The sequence below is a fragment of the Ixodes scapularis genome, unplaced genomic scaffold, assembly GCF_016920785.2.
Source record: "Ixodes scapularis isolate PalLabHiFi unplaced genomic scaffold, ASM1692078v2 PGA_scaffold0__279_contigs__length_252992795, whole genome shotgun sequence".
Lineage (NCBI taxonomy): Eukaryota > Metazoa > Arthropoda > Arachnida > Ixodida > Ixodidae > Ixodes > Ixodes scapularis.
In genome coordinates this window covers 61,894,965-61,918,635 of record NW_024609835.1, presented here as the reverse complement: position 1 = coordinate 61,918,635, position 23,671 = coordinate 61,894,965, and the positions used below count along the sequence as shown (strand labels likewise).

General features: G+C 47.6%; 1 protein-coding gene across 14 annotated transcripts in view; it reads left to right on the top strand.

The window, feature by feature from the left end:
- LOC8041639 (rho guanine nucleotide exchange factor 11) overlaps nucleotides 1-23,671 on the top strand; it is a 171,406-nt gene that overhangs the window by 95,781 nt on the left and 51,954 nt on the right. For all 14 annotated transcript variants that reach the window (XM_029972231.4, XM_029972228.4, XM_029972227.4 and 11 more), the window contains one exon: nucleotides 5,141-5,189. In XM_029972231.4, the coding sequence (XP_029828091.3) occupies nucleotides 5,141-5,189 (49 nt within the window). The remainder of the gene's footprint in view (nucleotides 1-5,140; nucleotides 5,190-23,671) is intronic.

The window sequence follows — 23,671 nt, the reverse complement described above, 5'->3', positions numbered from 1 at the left end:
CTCAGATCTAGTGGTGACTCGCGTTCGAATCTGTTCGCAGACTGTCTTTTGTGTGATGTGCACGCAATGTGACCCGGGCTTTAGGGAAAAAATTATGGCGGTGGCATACAACCACCTCGCAATGATTTCGCCATTTTTTTATATATATAAACTTTGTGATAGTTGTAAGTACTGATTCAAAAGGTGGGGCGTTATCTTGTAAACGTCTAGTTTTAGGCACATGTAGCACAAACCACCGACTCCCATTATGTACCCTGTGATGTAAATTAATATGGAAACAGACCATGGGATCTGAAGAAAAATAACTGGTTTATTTATAAATTGCAGCCTCGTTCCAACCTGGTATATTGACAGATTCCAAGCCTTAAATTTTTAGATTAAACGCGAAGTACTTGGCGATGCAGTGGCTTCAGGCAGTTCCTTTCGATACGCATACCCTGTCTGTCATAGTCATGCCAATGTTGGCCAGAAATAGCCGTACAAACTTTTATATTACAATCCTAGAATTGTTTTGTCTCATAGTCATCTCTTGCAGCGCAAAAAAAAAAAAAAAAATCAGCTTCGTACAAAAAATATATATATACATGCATACATATATAAACAACCATGCTATACTTTTTCTTTTATTTTTTTTCTCCGCGCGTTTGACGTTGCTTTTCGATTCTGAGCACAAGGCTTGGTACTACAGAAGTGCAGTCCTCGTGTCATCCTTCTTTTCATATTTTGTTATTATTTATTGCGTAAATTATGCAGGTCGTATTGCTGTTTGCTTGTACTATAAGCACGTTTAAGGCAAAAATTATAGCGGTAAGATACGATGATTTTGCCTTTTTTTTTATACAAACTTCGTTATATTCGTAGTTAGTGATTCAACATGTAGGTAGTTTTTTAGTAACCGTCTAGTTTTTGGCACATGTAGCACAATCCATCGCATCCCATTATGTAGTTGGCAATTTGTGATGTCACTTGTTATGCAAAAAGACAATGAGATCTAAAAAAAAAATTGTTTGGATTATTTATAAATTTTTTCCTTGTTCTAACCTGGTTTCTTCGTTATTCCAACTTTCAACCTGGTTTATACACAGATCTCAAACCTTGAATGTTGTAAGCATCTTTGTTTTTATTTTTTGTTTGCTGCTATTATTAGTCGGACCAATCAGCACGCCTAGGCAGCTTGTTTAAAAAATCATCCCAATCGTCCTTTTCTGCGACCAAACCCGCGCGGAAAGGACGGAAAAATAAAAATGACAATAAACAAAACCACGTGTTCACAGTTGAAAAGAAAGGGAAAAGTCGCGACGGGTTTGGAGAAAACACGGACAGAGTTCTAAATTGCTCTCTCTCGCTGCGTACAACCGAAAGAGAAAAAAAAAAAAAGATATGCCGTCTTTTGCAGTGGTCTGCGAGAAATTGTTCGGGGAAAGCAGCTCTCTGGGGAACCTCTTCACCGATATTGGGAAAACACGCACCATGGCCTCCGAAATCCCGAAGCGAGCTTCGGGATCTCGGAGGCCGTGAGCGTCCAGAAGGGGGGGAGTCGCGGAGTAAGGGTAGCGCAACTATCTCCTTCGTGACAACAATCGTAGTTCCCGCTTTCGCCGCTGCGTAAGAGGGCCGCTGCGCGTGCTCGGAACTCTTCTTGAAAAAGGTTCATTGATTTCGTGCTCGTTTTAAGAAAGTAAGCGACGCAGTGGCTTAGCTTTAACGAGAGACAAAACAGCGTGGTTTCCCGATCGGAAGACGGTAATGCTCGGCGTATATACGGAACAGCGTCGTCGATTAATTCTCCGTGGCGTTCTCTGTTTCGGGGTAACCCGGTTTCCGCGTGTGCACGCATCATGTGTTCTGACAGCTGCACGCGCCCTTAAGCGTCCTCGGACCGCGGGAAAGCGTCTTTGGGGACCTGGGGTCTGCGCAAACGAGCAGCCCAGCTGTTCGGTGCCGGGCTAATTGTGGGCGCTTGACGGCAGTGTGGGTTTGTGTGTCCGCATCACCTGCGGGCGACGCGAGTCTTTGTCAACACGAGAATAGCTATCGGCGCCCGCCCGATCGATGCTGCGTTTACTGAGTCGCGCGCCAAAGAAGCTTCGCCCGAAAAAAAAGAAGAAAAAACAAACAGTATTCGGTCTTCGGTTGTTATTCGAGGCGCCTTGTGAAAATTCACTGTTTTTTTTATTATTATTTTACTGCAACAGCCGTTAATTTGCGAGATTTCGCAACGGAATTCCATGCAGTGCTTTTTCATAGCTAGGGTTTCGTGTTTTCGGTCAGTACTGATAAACCCCGAAAGTTAACCTCCGAGCCGATTTTGTCAAAAATCAACGAAAACCGATAAACCAAAATTCAAAACTGTCCTTAAAAAAAAAAAAAAATTGCAATTTTATTTTATTTTGCTTTGGAACACAATTAGCTGTCCACGAGGATTCTTCTTGCTTCGGAACCAAACGTCTTGTTTCTTTTCGAGTGCGGCGTGATTGTGAGCAGTCCGTGCGCGGCAGTGAGGGCAGCGTTTTGGCTGTCGTCGCCGGTAATTTGCAAAAACACACAAAAAACAGTTTGTTTGTTTGTTTTTTGCAGACTTGTTTTATGCGTGCACGTCCTTTTTTGACACGAACGGAAATGACGTTTTGCGGTAACATCTAATTCTTCCCAAGCGTTTTTTTTTTTTTTTTTTTTTTTTTTTTTAATATTTGGGAGAAGTTTGCGCGCCTACTCTTGGAAACGGCTTACGACGAAGGCTTTCTGTTGTGTGCTGCTAGCGACACCTCCCAGGTAAAAAGAAAAGCCGTCGTGCTCAATTCTTTTTCGGCATCACCCAAAGAAAGCGAACGCAGTGCGCAGATTATATACGCGAGTGCTGCGTCAACGTTGGGCCGAGAGTCGTGTTCAGACAGTGAGAACGCGAGTCTAAAATCGGTCGGGTGCGGCAGAAGAATGTCATTTCCATTCGAAGGCATGCACGCGAAAAACAGGACGGAGCGTTCTGTCTGTGTACGCCCCGTCAGCTTCGTCTTCATTCGCGTTGGAGAAACGGGGACGATGGTGATGCCTATTCAACGCCGCGCTTCTTTTCTTTTTTTTTTTTTTTTTTTTTAATATTTGGGAGAAGTTTGCGCGCCTACTCTTGGAAACGGCTTACGACGAAGGCTTTCTGTTGTGTGCTGCTAGCGACACCTCCCAGGTAAAAAGAAAAGCCGTCGTGCTCAATTCTTTTTCGGCATCACCCAAAGAAAGCGAACGCAGTGCGCAGATTATATACGCGAGTGCTGCGTCAACGTTGGGCCGAGAGTCGTGTTCAGACAGTGAGAACGCGAGTCTAAAATCGGTCGGGTGCGGCAGAAGAATGTCATTTCCATTCGAAGGCATGCACGCGAAAAACAGGACGGAGCGTTCTGTCTGTGTACGCCCCGTCAGCTTCGTCTTCATTCGCGTTGGAGAAACGGGGACGATGGTGATGCCTATTCAACGCCGCGCTTCTTTTCTTTTTTTTTTTTTTTTTTTTTTTTTTTTTTTGCGACAAATGGCACTTTGTTAAACGACTTTGGAGTCGTTAGAGGGATCACGCGATAATGGGTAAGAGCGGTAAACTAAAAATACTTTAGCTCCCGAGAATAAAAAAAAATAGCTGGCAAATACGCCCCAGGAAAAGTTTCGAGAAGTTACTCTATTACGAAAAACCTTTTTTTTTTTTTTTTGCACAAAAACAAAACTGTTTTGCCCAAAAAAAATATTTCACGCCCCCCCCCCCTCCCCCCCCCCCCCTTCCCCTCCGTTACAAGTGTTTACCGCTGTTTTATCTTTATATCTTGTGACTAAATGGCCCATAAGAGTATACAAGAGGGGCTCGTAACCTTGGCACAGAGACACCTGTTAGAACTGATTTTGCGCCGGAGTCTACGTTTTCGAAGAAACTGGGCTATTTGCTAAAAAAGTATTTCATGGCGGTGGTGACAGTTCTGAAGTTTCGCGACTACAAGAAGTGGGCGCATACGTTTAATACCTTCCCATGGCGCAATAGTTTCTTGAGTTGGGTTTGAGTTTATTTTTAGCACGCGATCAACACCGTTTTCGTCTATTTCAGCGGTTGTTTCAGCTTGTGCGACTTCCTTTGCTTTTTATGCGACGCAAAAGGAACGCTTAGTTTCTCTTTGACTCCTCGGGTACATTTGGGTATGCGAAGGGATTGAGCCAACGAGATAACATCATCGGGTGCAATAATGGAAATGCTCAGTTTGTCGAAAATACTTCGTGACTCTGACGAGGTTGTAAAGAAGAGGCCACTTCTTGCAGTGCTTGGGAGAAGAACTACCCACGTATGAAGCACAATCGCCGCTTTGTTAAAAGCCGGCTGACCCGCGCAGAGATGCGTTCCAGCGCCCCCTTTGTTAGCCAGTGAACTGCGAGAGAGGGCCTCCGTCCCCGAAATCGGGAAGCGGGGCTTCTCCCGACGCTTCGGCGTTCGGCAGGGAAGCGCATCTCGCAGCACTCGTCCGCGCGCTGCACGGATTTCTGTTTTCCTTAGGTGATAGCGCTGCTGAACTTTTCCCGCAGAGCTGAGCCAATTGACCGTCCGTTGTGCGGCACGTGACTTCACGCTCTGCATAGTATGTGCAGTACGTGTGAGAACGCGGTCACGTGGTGCTGGTGCGACGATTTGATTGGTCCGACGAGCGCGTAGGTTCTACCGCTGTGCCAGACTAGCGCACGGCGGCGTCGTTGGTGCCGGAAGTGGCTGGAAAAGAAGATGGCCGCCTACGCGCTTCCGGCGCTGTCGACGCCGACGCCGCCGAGGCCGGCTGTGGGCTTTCCGGCGTTGTGGGCCGTGTCCGCTGCTGCCGGCGCCGCCAGCGCTGTTTCGCGTTGAGTCGGCGGAGCCGGCCTCAACGCCGGCACGCCTTTCGCGGCTCGGGATTGCGGCAAAGTGGCCGGCGAGTGTCCCCCCTCGAGAGCGGCGCTCGCCGTCGAGGAAGCGAGGTGATCGGCGTTTGTGTTGTGCGCTGCGAGGGTCCCCAGTGCAGTTGGCCGGTGCCGCCGCCGGTCGTGGTGGGGGTGGTGTCGGTTGTGGTGGTGGTGGCGGCGGGGAGCGCTGGTCTGGTGGCGCCGGGCGATGCCCACACAGAAACATGTTCACTCGTTTCAGCTCCAAGAAGGGCGGCTCCATCGGCCGTTCGGAGAGCTTCCGCCAGAGGGTGAGTGTGTGCTTCGCTTTTTTCACTTCCTTCACTTATCGGGGTTTCGCGATATCCGCGAAAGGTGGGACCGGCACAGTTCCTTTTTCTTTTTTTTTTTTTTTTTTTTTTTTTTTTTGGATTGTGTAGAGTATTAGGTACCGATTAGGCTATAGGCTATAGTCTCGCGGATCATGTAAATCCTCTAGACAGTCGGCTCTGTCTACCTGTCGCGAAATTAAGTGTCTACTCGAAACATTTCGAGGTGCTGTGTCCTGATGAGGAGGGGGGAATAAAAGTCGTTAACGATACTCTGTCTGTAAACGGATCGCTAACTTTTGTTCATCGGTGTGCGTCGCGGTCTGTCGGATGTCCCAGGGGCGACGTTTGTCAAAACCGGCACCTCTAGAAGACGGAGCGCGTGGATCGCGCAGTGGTATACTCAGGCAGAGGGGGGGAGGGGGGCAGTTTACCGGTTCAAGACTCTCCTCGCGTCGCTCGATCGAACGCCGGCAACTGCCTGGTGGTTTGCGTCATCGAGAAGCGAGGGAGTGAGCGCGCAATGGTTGTTCAACTACGGTTGCGAAAGTTGGCAACTACGGTTCAAGTACGGTTGAACGACGTTGGCAACGATAAAAGCTAAACCCGCGAGCAAACCATGATGTTTGTTCTTGCTGGGTAATGTTCGTCTTTCGGTCCCGTAACCGAGTCAGATAAAGATCTGCTCTAAGGCTTGACAAACTGACCTTGTCTTTTTTTTTTTTTTTTTTTTTTTTTTTTTTTTTTTTTTGCGTTTGAGCGTTATTAGTTATTTTGCAAGGCTGATCAGCCCAACAAAAAGTTAATTTTGACTTTGTTGACAAACAAACAACTTTGTCGCTCTCGTGTGGCCGGGCCCTTAGCTATAAACGTGTCTGGGTGGTTAGAGCCGAGCGTCACCAGGCCAACATATAATCACCCCTGTTCGCCGGCGTAAGGAATCCTCCATGCTCGCTCATGTTTTTGCGTTGCGGAGTCACCGACCGGCAAAGGACAAGCGTGTTTGTCAACAGACGGTGTATATACCGCTCGAGCGTGACCAGATCGCCGACGGAGGGTTCTCTTTCCGTCCGCGAGATGAAGTTGAGTGTTGGTCTTGTGCGAATCGAATTTTCGGGCGGGACAACTTTTATTTCCGTGTCTCTTGGACGATTACTTTGCGGGGGCACGGTTGAACGATTGGGGCATCGTATACGTCCTCGACTCTTCCGCACCCTACACCCAGCAGGAAGGACCAGAAGTATGGATAACTTGGGATACTGGGATTGTCTGGAAACGAACATAGTCATCTGCCTTAAAATATTATAAAACCTGTTTTGTTTGGGGTTTTTTGACTGAACTTATGAGAGAATCTTGCCAGCAATAGACCGATCTCACCAGCCAGTTTTGCTACGTCATCGCCTCCGCGATCTATCGAGGGAACTTCAGTCTTTCTGCGCGTGCGACTGCCCCGCCGCGGGTGTGCGCGAGTGAAGCGCACGGCCGCCTACCTCTGAACTAAACTTATGCCGGCGTCACTCACGCTCCGAACGCTTGGTGAGATCGGTCGATTGTGTGAGAAAACCTGCGGCAGTCGGTGAACTTGGGAATTTTGTGGTACGAAAGCCACTCAAAGCGTGTGTGTCTGTGTGCGGAGTGCATCTTTCGTGTTAGAAACATCGCTCTCGAACGACGTGAGGAGCCAGACTTTTGAGGTATACGGGAGCGATAAGACAGACGGTCGACAGGCTGTCGTGAAAGAAGAATCGCTCGCAGTGCGTGAAGCGAAAGCTCGCGCTGCAGTGTCTCCGCTACGGTCTGGACGAGCATGACACCCGCACTGCGGAGTGCAGATGCCACCTTCGTACTGCATCGACTACATTGTACGGCAGAGACACCAGACGATGCATTTTAAGGCAGCCGAGCTTCCCGCCGTCTCCACCTCTGTGCTAAAGATTAGACTTTCTGTGTCACCGAGCGAGGCGGCTTTTTTTCTATCTGTCTCGCTGAGTGGGCAGGCGGAGAAGGCGTGCTTACGAGCCCTGCTCACGACGATTGCCCCAACGGTGTAGCGGTGTGTCTGTCGTTGGCGTCCGCGCATTCTGTCGCGTTCCGCGAACACGTCGTACGAGTCATCGGTGTCCGCGAAGTTACGCACGCGCGCAGCCGAGACCCCGTTGACGCGCACCTGCGACGTCACGCGCTGCCCACCGAGTAACCGTTCGGTGTAGCCCACTAGATGGGGGCACCTGTATACACGAATACCCGGTACACCGCCGTCCAATTTTATCTTTTTTTTTTCTTTTTTTTTTTGTGACGCGGTTTGATGATTTGCAAAGGCGTCGACTGTATTTGCTTTTTATTTGGGATTCGAGAGTAAACGCTTGGAGCATGCTGATGCCGCCGTACAGAGCGGCGCGGTGGCAGGCTTAGTGAACCGGGAAGTCGTTATGGCCTAGGTGGACACAGCGAAGACAGGACGCAATTGATTGCAGAATGAGTTGTAGCGAGAAAAGGCGCGGTTCCATAAGCCATTTGTGTCGTTTATTTATTTTTTTTTTTTTTTCTGCGGGCGTCGTCTTTCCTTTTCATTCGGGGAGCGGAATCTGAATGCTAAGGGAAATACTTACGGAAAGAAGCGTTGTGACGTGACTTTTTGCCGGCGCCGGATTGGTCCACGCGGTTGGTATATGGGTAGATGGGTTCATGTAGGAAAGGCAGCGAGGTTGACCTGAACACAAGTTTTGGTTGGCTAGTTTGTGGGAGGAGAAAAGAAAAAAATGAAAGACGTTTACAATCCCTTGTATAACGCCGAATTAGAGCGCAGCTCTTGAGGAGGAGGAGGGAAGGTACGGAGAGGAGGGTATGCCCCTCCTCATCCGTACCCTCCCCTCCTCCTCTTCTGCTCCCCTCCCATTTAGCGGGATATTTTCGCTGAAGTTAGCGGTAAATTTTCCCCGCTAAGTATAGCGAGAAAAGCTCCCCGCTAAATATAGTGGGGGAATTATTACGCTAGATTTAGCGGGGAATTTTTACGCTAAATTTAGCGGGAAAATTTTTACGCTAAATTTAGCGGGAAAATTTTTACGCTAAATTTAGCGGGGAATTTTTACGCTAAATTTGGCGGGGAATTTTTACGCTAAATTTGGCGGGGAATTTTTCTGCTAAATTTAGCGGGAATTTTTTTCTCTAAATTTAGCGGGGAAAACTTACCGCTAAATTTAATGGCAAACTTTTTCCGCTAAGTTTAGCGGTGAATTTTTCCTCCAAGTTTAGCGGGGAAATTTACCCATAATGCAACGCGCGGTGACGTCATCGTGACCCTCGTGACGTCACGTGCGACGTCATTATGGGAAACGTCCCATAATGCAACGCGCGGTTACGCCGATGGCGACCCCGCTCAAGCCGGAATCGGGCGCCTAAGAGCTGCGCTCTAAAACATATAGCGGTGAATAAGAAAGATGTGGCAAAAATTGTCCATTAGAAAGAGTGTGGGGATTGAAAATGACGTTCGAGGCCTCGCCAAATAAGTATTTGGTCTCAGTAACGTAGACATCTACAGATTGGACGACAGTCTCGTACCTGTGAGGAGCATATCGGGGCCTTTAGGAATTGGTGACCTTTAAAAATGGGAGCCTTGTTCCAAGCACACAGCACTTTAGAAGCACCGAAAGACGGTGAGTTAATTCTCTGCTTTCGCGTAAAAAGGACGCGTTCATGCAGGCACAGTGCCGTGCTGTAATCAAAGTTTAAACCGCATTAGCAGCTTTTTATTTATTTTTTAGGCCGGAAAAAAAAGGGGGGGGGGGGGGGGGGGTTATTTTGTAGTTTTAAGGTGTAAGGGGTCCAACAAGAGCTTAACAATCGAGGAAAGACGAAACAGGCGATAAGAAATGCACCGTGTGCTCCATAGGCTGGAAGAAACGAAAACAAGTGGTTTCTTACTCACATTGAGGCAGATATTTCTAGACTCCTGGATCACCGGCGAGGCTCTGAATAGCCCCCAAAGAACAGGACGGCTACATAAAAAGCCGCTCCGCTTTTCATTTTAATATTTCTTCTTTTAATGTAGAACGAACAATAGCAGCTAGAAAGAGCGTTAAAGCGATAGAAATAAAAAAGGTGGTCTCTCGGCAGCGGCCTTATTATAGGTAAAGCAATCGTCAGCGTGCCTGCCAGGATAGGAAAACGAAAGAATGTTACTAGAATTGTCTGGATAAAGTCGGAGTCTTGTCATGGAAGCTGTTCGCTCAGGGGTCGGGTAGAGTGCGAGGAAAATTGGCTCCTTCCCGGTGCACCTTTGTAAGACACGCGTGCGAGAGACCTTGTGTCTGGGTTTCTGAATTGGCCTATCACGACTGCCATCTTTGGGTCGACAGTGAAATAATTGTACCGGTGCACGACGTTCAAAACGGGGAAACCGCGAATGCCTTGCAAAAAGTCCACTGTGCGCATTAGCTCTGGTAGGACGTCATTTCTGTCGTTTTATGGTACTTTGACCGAGGAAGTTACGCGCCAAGGAAAGAAAAATAAAAGACCTGGAATTAAAAGGTGTCCTTGTGGTAGATACCTTGAGCCATTCGCATCAAAACGAACTGCTGTACAACGTCGAGCTTTGGAAAAATTTGCGTTTCTTTCTTTTTTTTTTTCTTTTTTCGTTGACTTCTGTTTTGTCTATAGCGAAACAAAAGACAAAAAAAAATGTGCGAGCACTCGGTGAGACGAAGCTCGCGTCTCAGCTTCTGAATAAAGGGAACAAACAAAAGTAGGCGGGTGTTGGGGGTATTAGAGAGCTCTCCCTGTTTATCAGCTGTCTATGTCATATAATATCAGGCGCGTGCTTGGTGCGCAAGTTCTGTTCTGTTTTTCTTTTGTTTTCCTTGTGCGTGTGCAGATGTGGAGAAAAGCTCACCGGCCATTGAGCGTATGCGGAGAAAAGCTCACCGATTTTTTTTTCTTCTATTTATATGGAGGCTGTTGGATCATGCGTAACATATATCAGTTTATTATTATTAAAATTCGTCAGCTTTGTTAAAAAGAAAATCTCATTTTTTGTAATATTTGTTAAGGTTATTGGGTATGCTGCTCCCAAAATAATAATTGCGAGCGAGTGTTTTCTGTGGCTTGCTCTCTAGGCGACGAAAACCTAACTGAAAAGTTTATGAACTTGAAGAAGAGGAAAAGGTTGAAAACTAATAATGTCTGCCTTAAACCTAAAAGTTAATGCTGTAAATGCCGAATATTCGAAAGTGCATGCGCAGCAACGCGGTGCCTGAAATTCTCTTTGAAGCTTTTGTTAACTTATGAAAACAGGATAGGATATCGAGGCTTCTTTCTCCTACGGACATGCACGTTTTCTAGCCTCTCGTGCTGGCGATCCACACGTTGCCTTTTGTGTGATAGTTCCCCTTTTATGGTGAGCCACCCGTGACCTTCAGAGCAGCACGCTGGCATTGTTGTTACTCGTGACCTACATAAGAAGTAGTCTTCTGTAAGGTAGCGAATAGGGCGAGTTGGTAAACGTTATACCTGATGAAAACCGCTCAAATGACGACGACGGAGTGGAGACAACAAACACAAGACAAAGCTGTTCTCGCAGCTAAAGGTTTGTTAGTGAAATTAATAGAAAGGAAACAGCGTAGCGGACACTGATTACATCAACAAACACCTACTTATCTATTAGGCAGTACACAATATTCGGAGCTGAAACGGTTCACACACCGCTCTTCATATTAGCTCGCAAAGAACAAACCTCTTTATCTGACAGAGCTACCGACGGCGTACTGTCAGCTGTCGATAAATTGCTGTCTTTTTTACCGGTGTACGATGTTCTGATTTTATACTTGTGGCTTCATTTAAATACAGAATGGGTGATTACAAATTTTTGAGGAATTAGTAAATATGCCCAATGAACTTCACGAATATTACAATAAAGAGGACATATGTTTAATGAAGTGACGAATGCGAACTATGTTAAATTGCCAGGTTTGATGCAAAATCCGCTAAGTTAAAAAAAAAAAAAAAATCGGTGAGCTTTTCTCCGGTGAGCTTATCTCCGGTGAGCTTTTCTCCGGTGAGCTTTTCTCCGCCGCCCGTTTATTAACGGCAGCACAGAATTGTCCGGGGTCAATCCCGTCGTGTGTTTCGTCCTGTTAGCCATTCGATCCGCGATGATGGCGTAGTGCCCTTGTTCTTAGCAGCTTTCCCCGCTGTATGTTGCTTTCTCGTTACGTGAAATCGGTGTCGATTATCGCCTTTTCTTTTTTTCCCCCAATCCCCTATGCGGTTAGCGCGAGTGTCCTTTATCTTTGCCTGTATGGCTGGCGGCTGGTCCGACGGACAAGGCTGGCGACATAATGTGTAGGTGCACGGGGAAGCGCGCTTTGACTCGCCGCTTATTTTTCCTCAAGGTCGACCCTCGTCGTAGTTTTGGCCCAAGTAATTGTAGACCCCTTGCATATACCTTCGCGCGCTGTTGCTTCTCGACAGGTTCTTACGCAACAGCCTCGGAAAGGCGTAATAATTTCGGCCGAACCCGTTCGAGTCGCCCAGTTTGCGAGTGCCTCGCCCGGCGCCGTTTCTTTTGTAACACCTGTTTGTCGTTGGCGCGTCCACGTCACCTGATTGACGATCGCGGTGTCGTGAGGGCGGGAAGATGGTATACGCTATACGGGCGGCGAGCAATGGCGCCGTCGTGCGGACAACACTGGCGCGTGCTTTAGGAGACCGAATTTAGAGCAAAATTTAATTCGGAGTAAATGTTTCTAGCCTAAGTGGCGCTAGCTACCGCCCGATACAAATGATATATATAGCCAATACCATCCCTCCAACCGCAGGAACACGTTCGTGCGACGGTTGAGTTAGTCCATTAGTTCATTAGTCCTGCGACGGTTGAGTTAGTCCTTATATCTATAGGATTTTCACTGCCACTTGGGAATTTGGAAACGTTTTACGAGATCTAGAGGTTTCAAAAGTCCTGGGGTTTTCTCGAAGAAGAATAGCAACTCCTCGCGTGTGTACTCTGTTTCGGCTTCGTAAACAGTACACGCTACGAACCCCTCAGCTAATCAGAGCGTCGGAAGGAAGCTCGCGACAGCTCTCTCCTCCGAAGGAGTGCGCTCCCACGTTGTTAGGTACCGTTGGAGCGCGTGTCTTCCTTTCTTTATCGACGGTGCACGTTCTTTTCTGCAGTGGAAGACTCACCGATAAGGTTGAATGTTGCAAATGTTGGAACGCGTACAATGCGCGTACTTGGGAAAGGGCTTGAGAAAGCGCAAAACGAGCAATATATGTACGAGCAGAAATGCCTGTTAGAAGGCACTGAGTACTAAGAGATGCGTTTCCCCGCGATCTAGGGATTGTTCATATATATATATATATATATATATATATATATATATATATATATATATATACAGGGGTGGAAGCGCTGCGCCAATTGCGCCACCCTGCGCCAATTCACTTCCCTGCGCCAGCCTGCTCCAAAACGCCAATTTCAACTTTTTTTGTGTGTGTTTTCTCTAAATTTAGCGGAAAACGGTTGGCCACGGGCCACCATGAGGTGTGTACTTTTGCTTAGGTGTCACTGCGGGTGACTCGTACCAACTCGACTGGGGCTCCGAACCATGTCTAACCTCAGGGCGAGGCGTCGATTTTAGCTCATCGAGAGTGCGATGTCGTTTTTTACTACAAAGAGTTTATATACGAACACATCGGTTTGGTTTCGGGCATAGTTGGTTGGCGCGGTTGGAGCGCGCATGCAGTTGCCCGTGGTCCCGATTTGCCGTGATCGTGGGAGTTGGTGCCTCGGCACCGGTGGGCTACCTTGGCCATTAACATGAGCAGAAGTAAGTGGTCTTTACTAGCTTTACCTGTTATTTGATAGCCTACCATATTTGGACGCTTAGCCGTGAAGAATCGCGAGCACAGGCACATCCGTTCTCGAGCTCAATTTGTCTTGTCAAAACGAAACCAAAACCATCATTGTGTGCGCGAATGTGCACGCTGTCGTGTGTTGTCTACCGCCGTCAAACCACTGGCGAAAACAATAGCCGCGATCTTAAGCGAGTTGGTTAATTGGCAGTGCTACACACTTTTTTGTTTCTTTCCTTTAGCGTGGAGGAGTGGGGCTTACATCAGAAATGCCGTACAACACTACCGCGCTGCCGATTCCTGTCAAGAACGCACCTTAACTTGCTATAGCCACTCTACTCGTATAAGTTTCTGGTTGGGGGGGGGGGGGGGTAGGGTAGGGTAGGGAGAAGTTGGGGGGGGGGGGGGGGGGTAGGGTAGGGTAGGGAGAAGTTGGTGGGCTTTTTGTCACGTAAGAAGGCAGCCTGCCCCGCAGGGATCAGCGCCTGATCAGCTACATCTCATTTTCAGTCTCGTTCAAACTGTCTTCTCTTAAAGCACTTCTACTGAGTGCACAAGAACTCATAAGCAAGGGTGAGGCAGTTAAGGACATGGACAAGGTGGGGAGTGGACACCTCCTGCTAAGTGATGTGAACTCTAAACTGCCCAAAGTACTCGAGCGCATAAAAGAAATTGACTCTGCTCTTCAAACTGTGAAAAAAAGGTGAACTTCAGTTGTATCTAAATTACACAAATTCAGCTTAGTCACAACCCTTTTTTTTAACATGGAGCCTGTGGGCTCTTCTAGTCAGTGTTTATGCTGCATATGTATTAGTGGCTGTGATATTTTTTAAGACAATATATTTTTCCATCCATAGTAATTAGATATAGCTTTGTATGTTAACTTGGGTGTAGGGATTACTGTATTTTATGAACAGGGATTAAGAACATTTGTATTTTATGAACAGGGATTAAGAACATTTGTATTTAATGAAAACAGGTCAGCAAGGACTGCTTTATTCTGAAACATGTTGCGGTACCTTAATTTTTATTATGGAGACACGCAATGCACAGCATTTTATGGAGTACATAAGGTTGCGTTGCTCTTCTAGTCGATGCTTAAAGCTGCATATGTACGAGTGACTGTGGTAGTCTAAAGATATAAAATACACATTTTATTTTGCATCTGAATTTTTGTCAAATGTCAGTAGCCTTGTATTTTGTTACTAAACTTGATATAGGGCTTTTTAAGTAGTGATTGAACATGTGTATTCTTTACTAAACAAAAACTCTAGTCAGCGAAGGTAGTTTATCTGACACCTTGCAGTGGTTTAGTTTTCTGGATACATGTTTACAATTGGTCTATTAAGTAGACGGTTTTGTACTGGCGTGGCTCAAGTTAGGCTTTTATTGTCGGGGCCTCCCATATAAAGTCTATCATGACTCTGCCTGCTGCCGGAATGGTTCTCAAAGCCTTTCCTTTGCATAAATTGCCAATATTCCATATTTCAATGCAATAGAAATAGAAAGGTGTGTATGTTGCTTGAAAATTATTCTGGGATGTGCATGCATTTATTTTTGCTACATTGTCACATTTAGAAACAACAAATCACTTTTAGACATTTGTTTGACCTCCGTGACCTGCTCCAAAACCTACTTCTACGGCTACAAAACTTATTTTTGCTGCTCCCGAGCTGCTCTAAAGCGAGCGTTTTACTGCTCCAAAACTGCTCCAAAGTGGGGCTTTTGCTGCTCCCAGCCCTGATACAAAAGGCTCTAGCCCGCTTCCACCCCTGTATATATATATATATATATATATATATATATATATATATATATATATATATATATATATATATATATATATATATATATATATATATATATATATATATATGTAATTATAGGGATAACTTAGCATCAAGGGTTGGCAGCGCTGGTTCTCTATCAGCTTAATTTAAACCTGTTGGCATAAAGAGAAACTTCGTTATGCGTGTCTCACTCCGGTATCGTTTGATGAAAAGGAGCAACGTGTGCGGCACTTGTGACCTGGTTGGCCCGAGACAAACGCACCTCCACACCGAGCGATACATTAGTGCATGAACTTCCTCTGTTTCACCGCACGCCCTAAATGTTCCGAAAATAACGAAACAAAAACAAAATGCCCGCGTGTACCCGGCGAGTCAGTCGGCGTGATCCACGGAGTTAAATCAAAAACGCCTTCCGCGCCGGACTCGAAACTTGCCGTACCCGAGATCTGCATTGTTGGATTAAAGGTATCTGGGATTTTCCATTCGCTGCTGATCTCTTTCGTGCGATTATTGTTGAGCTACGGGACCGGCGAAAGAAATACACTAGGCGAGCGGCGGGCTTTTTATCGTCATTATTTATCTTTTTTTGTGGAATGAATGAACGGAACGAGTTTGTCGTAAGACAGGTGTCGGAACAATGCGCGCAACGAATCCCAAATTCCCGTCGACAATCGAATGGTGTCGCGGGGTCGACTGATTTACGCGAGCCATCTATTCCTGACGAAGCCGATTGTCCTCCCTCTCGATCTCGACTGGGAGAACGGCCGAGCAAAAGACGTGCACCCGCGCGACAGTAGGCGGGCTGACGGAACATAAGGCGGTTTTCCGGCGCCCGCGACGTGACGTTGATCGGCCCTTGCGGAAGCAGGGAGAGATTGGTTCCCCCGGCCGTCGCGAGATGTCGTCAATCCGGTCTGCGCTTGGCGGACGCGGTTAGGACGCGGGGGATTGCCCCGACAGTGACGCGAGGCGGAGGGCGCGGACGAATGTGCAGGCGGGCGGCCACGAACGCCGATGGTTCGATGACGCTGTCTGTTGGTAACGCACGTCCACGACCACTGATCTCTATGATGACAATTGCTGGATCGCGCTTCCCGCTCCCGCGAGTGAAGCCACCGGGCGGCCATCTTGCATCCGGCGAAATCGCGTTTTTGCTGGCGTTGCAGACGCTGGCGGCAGCGTTCTGAAGAAGCGTTTTCTACTCGTTCGTCGTCATTCGCCCAAGATGTTTTTTTCAGACCCTGGTGTAAGCGTTGAGACTTGCCGTTGAGAACACGTGGAAATTTTTACGAAAGCGCAGTGCCGCAGGAAAAAGGCACAACTCGTCGAAGGCAAGTTTCGCCGGTCTCGCGACGTGATCAAAGCTTCCTCAGCACTCCGAAGTGCTGCGTCTCTGTGCCTTCGCACGCTAGGATACCGATCAAGAATCTACTCTGTGGCTAAGTTTTGAAGGTGTGTCGCGCGTGGATGTCTTTGTATCATATATCGGTCATGGAGTTCTGGGTCGTCCAGCTTTTCCGGCGAGTTGCTATCAATAAAGGCGAAAACAATCTGTACGGTTGCTCTTATGCACTATTAACCATAGCTATGTTCCAAATATACTCTAATGGATTATATATGGCAGCACAAATAGAGCAACACTATGGAGCAAGGAGGGTTTTCGAAGGCAAAAGTACGAGACGGCGAGATTGAAAATCTTTGAAGCGCGGCCCATATGGCCGTGTGCAATATGTTGACCATCAGAATTAGGTGAGCCGTGCTCAAACGTCAAGTGCAATTAAGTAGGTTGATAATGAGCCAGCACTCATCAGTGATGAGGAGCTGTTGTGGCGCGGTACTCTGTAAATCGTCTAACGACAAAAGAAAAAAAAAAAAGACGTACATCTCCCTTTTTTTTCCCCTTCCGTCGCTACTGGACGCTGGATCAAGCTCGTTTCTGGACGGCGAGTACAAATACAGTCGTCCGAGTCAAGTAAGACGCTGATCCAAAGGCACATACGGCTTTACGCTTATTGCACCCTCTAACAAGCATTCCATGCAAAATTCTTGAACACGTCATATATTCACACCTGGTCAAGTACCTTAAATCAAACTCTTTTTTCACTCAATGGCAACATGTCTTTCCTAAATCATTTTCATGCGAGACGCAGCTTCTGACCTTCACTCGTGATCTTCATCTTATTCTTGATCGCGCTTCCAAAGTTGATTGCATCTTTCTTGACTTCTCAAAGCATTCGATAAAGTATATCATACATTTCTACTTCATAAGCTTAGCAAACTAAATATTGACCCTTATGTACTTGCCTGGCTTCATTCCTTCCTAACTAATCGGTCCCCATTCGTGTTCGCAAATAATACATCATCCAGTCTTGCACCCTTTACGTCAGGGATACCTCAAGGCTCCGTATTAGGTCTCCTGCTTTTCCTTATCTTCATAATTGATTTACCTTCCTGTGTGTCATCTTCAATTAACCTTTTTGCTGATGATTGCGTTATATACCGTGAAGTAACTAACAACTCCGATGTTTTTTTTTTTTTTTTTTTTTTTTTTTTTTTTTTTTTTTTTACTTCAGTTTGACCTTAACCATGTTTCCGATTGGGGTGATTTATGGAAGATAAAACTTAACACGAAAAAATGTAGTTTCCCGATTTAACACCTACTCTTCGTGCTACTTCGTTGACAACACTTCTTTGGAACGATTGTCATCTTATCAGTACTTAGGTGTTCATATTGCGTCCAGTCTATCTTGGGGAAACTGACACACAGTACATAACAAGTAATGCGAATCGTATGCTAGGCTTCCTCAAACGAAATTTTCCATGTGTCCCTGTATCTCTAAAAGTCCTCCTGTACAAAACACTTGTTCGTTCAAAACTGGAATATGCCTCTGCCATTTGGGGCCCCGGTACTGACGTATTCACATCTGCAGTCGAAGCCATTCAAAATCGATCTGCTCGCTACATTCTTACTAATTATCACCGCACCGCCAGCGTAGCATCCATGAAAAAAACTTTGGACCTGCCTAATCTTGCACTCTGTCGTGAATTCTCCCGTCTGTGCCAACTTCGTAAGGTCTTTCATAATCCTTCCTTACGTGTCAGACTGCTAACTCCACCTTCCTACATCTCTTCACGTCTGGGATTACCAACGCAAGATAGGTCTTCCTGTCTGTAAGACTACTACTTTTTACAATTCTTTTATTCCCAAAACAGCGTCCTCATGGAACTGCCTTCCATCGTCCGTGGCGTGTATAACTGATCACATCAACTTTCAGCGTTGCCTACATTGCCTCATTTCTACATCTCATTAGAAATGTTGTGTTTTTGCCGTTAGGTTTTGTTTTCCATTCCTTTTTGTGTTTGACCTGTTTACCCACTCCTCTCTGTATTGGCTTCGGGCCTTGAGGGATCATTAAATGCATATATAAATAAAAACGCATCCAACCGGCGTCGAATTTTTATCTGTACATCCATGCATCAAATTTCATATCGGCAGCGTAGACATATATATTATCTTATTAAAGCGTGGAGAGACAAGCGGCAATTAGTTATCTGAAATACAGGCACTCGCTCGCACACACATCACGCAGACACTCAAAGTTTCTCTTAAAGGTCCAATTTATTTGACGTATTCTTCGAGTGATTTATCCGGGTGATTGATTCCTTTGTCATCTAGTTACCGCGGGACGAGAACGCGGCATCGCGTAATTCGAAAGCGGGGGAGGGTGCGACAAGTGGGCTCCCGAAATCGTGTTTGTTTCCTTTGTTTCTTTTGCTGGGTTCGTATTTATTTCCAGGTGGGCGTATATCCCCGCCCTGCTCCGACTGGACGGGCGGATTTGCGGATTGCGCAAGACGGAAGACTCCGTTCCCGGTTCGCGTTTATTTTCTCTGCGCGTAAACGGTGGAGGCGCGCCCCGGAGTTGGGAGATAAGAGAAGTGTTATTCGCAGACGGCCCGGGAAAGAAGGGGCTCTGTCCCATCGCGCCCAAAGAGTGAACTGTCCCGCTCGAAAACAACCTCCGGAAGAGAGTGCGCGCGTCGTTGTCAAAGCGCCGGCGTTGTTTCCAGCCAATCTCGGCATTTGCCGAATGTCGCGCCGCGACGCGCGGTTGGCTTTCCCTCCCTGCCTGTCGGACGGGCCCGTGTGACCTGGACGCACTATAAAGTCTGTTTCCGACGTAAGAACCTCGGATGGGGCTCGGCCCCCCGAATTCCCGGAGAGCAATGGCGCCACTCGGTTACTTGGTGGAAATCAACGTTGCTAGAGCGGCTCAGTTGGGAAAGTGCCATAGAGCCTGCTTTGAACAAGTGGCTCCGACCCGTACTCGTGAACCTAACTAAAGGCGATCGCAACGCCACCACTTCTCCCGCAGCGGCCACTCGGGGAACTGCACGTCTGCACGTATTAACAAGGTCGAGTCGCGCAATGGCCGCTGGCACCATCTCGCAGTAGCTACGTAAATGAACTTTCATGTTTTGTCTCGTCGCTAACGGACGGCGCTGTTATCGTATCCATGCTAAGGTCCTTGCAGTTTGGTCTCGGTGGACGCGAGCGACCCGGGTTTCAAGATCGAGTTTCCTAAGCATTTTGGTACCGTTGATGGAAACTCTTTATTTGCACGACGTCATGGGAAGGGAAACAGCATGTGCCATCGCTTTTTTTTTTTTTTTTTTTCTTCAAGGTTGCCGTTTTTAGGATCACTAAGCAGAACATTGTCTGGTGGGTTGGAGCTCCTCTTCTGGTTATGTTGCAGCAGGTGATAAAGTGCACTAAAAGTGGGGGAGTGTTGCGAATAGTAGTAGTCCGCTGAGGCGCTTGGTGCGGACGCGTTACCTACAAACAGGCGTATAAAACGACAGCAGCGCTGCTTTCTGTGTGTCTTTGCAAAACTCGATAAAAAAAAAAAAAAAAAAAAAAAAAAAACCACGCACAAAAAAAAAAAGTTTTTTTTTCTTCTAGTTTTTTGGCAATTTTCTTTATCAATAATTGCGCGCAAACGTCATCGCGCAAGCGCCGATCCGCCCATCTGACCAGGCTGGAAAACGATCCGCCAGTGCGGGGATCACGTACACATCGATGACATGCGACGCCATTTTCCTTCCGCATGCGCTATTTCATGTCCTTGCACGTAGCTTTTTACTTTTTTTCGCCGCGCTTCTCTATTTTCGTGCACTCTTTAGCACCACATGAGCCATGGACTCGTAATTTGTGCTGGGTTGGGGGACGAAAAGCTGCTTGTGCAGGCGCGGGTGTTGCCCAATGTACGGGTGCGCTTCGTCGAGCCGACTGCGGGTTGGCGCTCGTCATTAAACTGCGCTCCACTCGACGGAGCCTGTAATGTCTCTGTCCACATTGAGCGAAGTCATATGTGTTCGCGACGCAGTGTTGAAACCACTGTTTATGGCTACCGATTAATAAGGTCTTTTTTTTTTTTTTTAAATATCTGCAAACGGGCAAGCGCGCGATTAGCATCATGCGCCGCCAACTCGTGGGACGGAATCGGGTGCATGTGGCAACCGAACGGTTTGCTCGTTATCGTTATTTTATTGATTCCTTTCGCCAAGTTTTTCGGTGGCGCAGCGTATAGAGGCACGGGCGAGCTTTGAAGTGTGATAAGAGCAGTGCACATCCATTGCTAAAAGACCGTTCCAGACAAGTTACCTGGGCCGCGGGTCCAGCTCAGTTTGGTGCCTGCTCGTTTGCGAAGTCGTTGTTTCGGGCTTCGTGGTTATTGCGCGCTTGACTGCGCCCCTTTTGGAAGCGAGTCGTGTATGATCGATTCGTTATACCTTGGCGTCTGAAAGTTCCGCTAAAGTCTGATGGTCTAGAGACTAGACCCTAGTGGGACAAGAACAATGTCACGCCGCACTTTCTTTCTAGTGCACAAAGTTTCGCGGTTGAACGGTGCTACGGTACTTGCCCTGGAGGGTGCTAGTCACGTACTCTTACTGTGCACCACCGAATCACTAGGAATTCCGTAAGAACTAGACGGCTGGATGTCCAAGTGCCGAATCACGGGCAAGTGACGGGTCCTCCGTAGTCCGACGAGGTCAGTTGGCTCGGCCGGCGCTCCCGAGGACTACGAGAACCGACCTCTACGAGTGTGCGGCCGTGTGGATGAATGAATGAATGAATGCATGCAGCTGAATCCCTCGAATCGGGCGGCGGCTTGCGCCATCTAGCCAGTGTTTAAGCCGAACAGTTTGAGAGTAGTCGTCTAGAGGATTTTCGTCTAAGCTCTGAAATTAGGATGTAAGCACGAATCGGGTCGCTGTGGCCCAAACTTGTTCACGCGAGGAGGACGTGTAACGTTTAAACGTATACGTGCTGAATTTAATCCTCTTGCCGATTGCGGTGTATGCAGCGTCCATATGTGATTACACGTTGAAGGTTTCCGGGTGGTCGAGGTTAATCACCCCCCCCCCCCCCCCCTTTCGCTCAAATTCCATTTAATTTCTTTATTTTTTTTTTTTTTTTTTTTTTTCGTGTGTGTGTGAGTTACTCTAAAACCGAAGTCCCTCGACGGTGGGCTCGTGTGCAGCATGCTAGGCGGGTCTGCTCGCTCTCCACCCCTTCTCCCGAGGAACGCGGCTGGCGTCGACCCTGACCTTGGGCGGCGGGGCTGGCGGGCCATATATCGACAGCGCGCTTAGTTGGATGCGCTGACTGGCAGGCGCTCCCCGTCTCGGGGTCCTGGCGCGCGGCTCGCGTGTGGGCGGCGGCAGCGCGTCGAGCGAGCGAGCGCCGTTTCCCTGGCGACGGCGCCGGACTGCCCGCGCGCTGCGACCCCCGCCGCCGCACAGAGGTCCGTCGGCCTACTGCTGGTGCGTGTGTACGGGCAGCTGGTGCCGGTCCTGTGTCGTCGCCCATGTCGGGGCCTCGTCGCACGGGCTGGAGCCTACTCCGCGACCCGGAACGACTGACCGCGGCCCGCGGGGCCGCCCTGCCGCCGCTCACCGCCATGCGTCGGAGTCTGAGCCTGGTGAGGGGGACGCCCGTTCTGCACGGGCCCTTCTTGAGTCGGCTCCGCGCTTGCCGAACGTTCGACCACCTCTGGTGCCCCGCGGACGTGAGGGAAAGCAACTTGTTGGTGACGCGGTCCAGTGGAAGGGAACGCTTAGTTCGCTGTAAAACAGAGCGCACTAAGACAGGAGGCAGACGTGCACGACAAACGAGCGCTCGTCTGTCGTACGTGTCTCCCTTTAACACAATTTTTTTTTTTTTTTTAGTGAATTAGTATAGATTAATCTAGTTTTCGACACTTCTGCTTGGTTCGCAATTGTGTTTGTTTTATTTTGCCCTCCGTGACGCGGAAACGTCGTGTCGGCGGTCAGAGTTCGTTTCGCTCGGTGGGTTTGGCGACTCTAATCAAATTTGGGGTCGCTCTGCCATCGCTGCGTCTTTTGTGTGGGTTTTCTTGCGCACGTACGCAGCGTGACGCTTTCAGCGCGAGCACGACACCGACTGTTGGTCGTTTATTTTTTTACTCGAGTAGGATATCTATCGACGTACGCCAAATTTTAGCTCGTAAGTTGCAGGTTGAGATCAGGGCAAGCAGAACGTTGCAACATTTGTTTTCCTCTTTTATTTTTATAAGAATGTGGGGAAAAAGCGGAAATTTTGTTCCAACGTAATGCGTCAGACCGATAAAAAAAATGTGGGAATTACAAATTAAATACGATGAAGAGCCAGTCTGTTTGCCGTGCCTGATTGATTAATTTGAAAGGTTGCACGTGCTTGACCCCGCTGGCCGTCGTCGTCGTCCCGAACATAGAAGTTCTAGGGTTCCGTGTTTTTTTCGGGGTCTATTCTTTTTTTAAAATTTGAAGGTGTTCTTTCGGGGTTTATTTTTTCTCATAAATTCTGCGTTTATCGGTGTCAATTTTGCGAAGTCGGAAAAACAATTGGCATTTATCGGGACGTATGTTTGAGAAAATAAGCCTGACCCCAATACTAGAGAACGTCTTTACGTAGAGAAATGAAAACGGGATAAGGGATTTGGTTTAAAAAAAAAAAAATGAAGCAGGGCCTCATTGACATGAAATGAAACTGTAAACAAAATAAAGGGTTTTCTTGGTTTTGTTGTTTTTTTCAGTCAAAAACAGCTCTATTTGCCTTTTTTTTTCGATTTTGATAAAACCGGAATAATTTTCGGGATTTATTGGTATTTATCAATACACAGAACATTAAATATAACCAAGATTTGATCGTTTATCGTCAGCGAATGCGGCCGAAGTAGACTCGCGAAACTGGTGAATAGTTTGCCCGTGTTCCGCAGTAAGGCCTGCGGCAACGCGATCGGGGTTCGGTTTAGCGGCCGTCGATAACATCCCTTCGCACGCGTGGTTGACGACGCTGCCGCTTTTGCGTGGATGTCATGTATCTGGGTTAGCGCGGGTGGGCAGGCGTCGCGTGGCGCGGCGGAGTGCCGAGACCGATCCTCCCGTCTATCCAATCCTTTGGGTGCCTGGCGTGCGCTCGGAAGCCGCGACCCACACGCACAACTGCCATTTGGCTGCTGCTTTCACTCTCTGCCTGTACTGCGTTCGGTCAGGCATGGGAATGAATGGACTGCCTATGCGCTTTAACCAGGAGCATTTGAAACATCAGGATTTGTATTGATTCATAGATCGATGTACAATTATGTTAAGGACCTTTTTTTTTTTTTTATGCTTGAAAAGAGCGAAATTTCTTTTGCGCTACTTCCGTCGTCGCTTTATGAAAAAGAACTAATAAACTCTCCGCACGTTAGGGCTACGTGCTGGTTTGTGGAATCGAAGGGGCAGGGTGCCCCGCTCCATGAAGAGATTTGAGGTTAT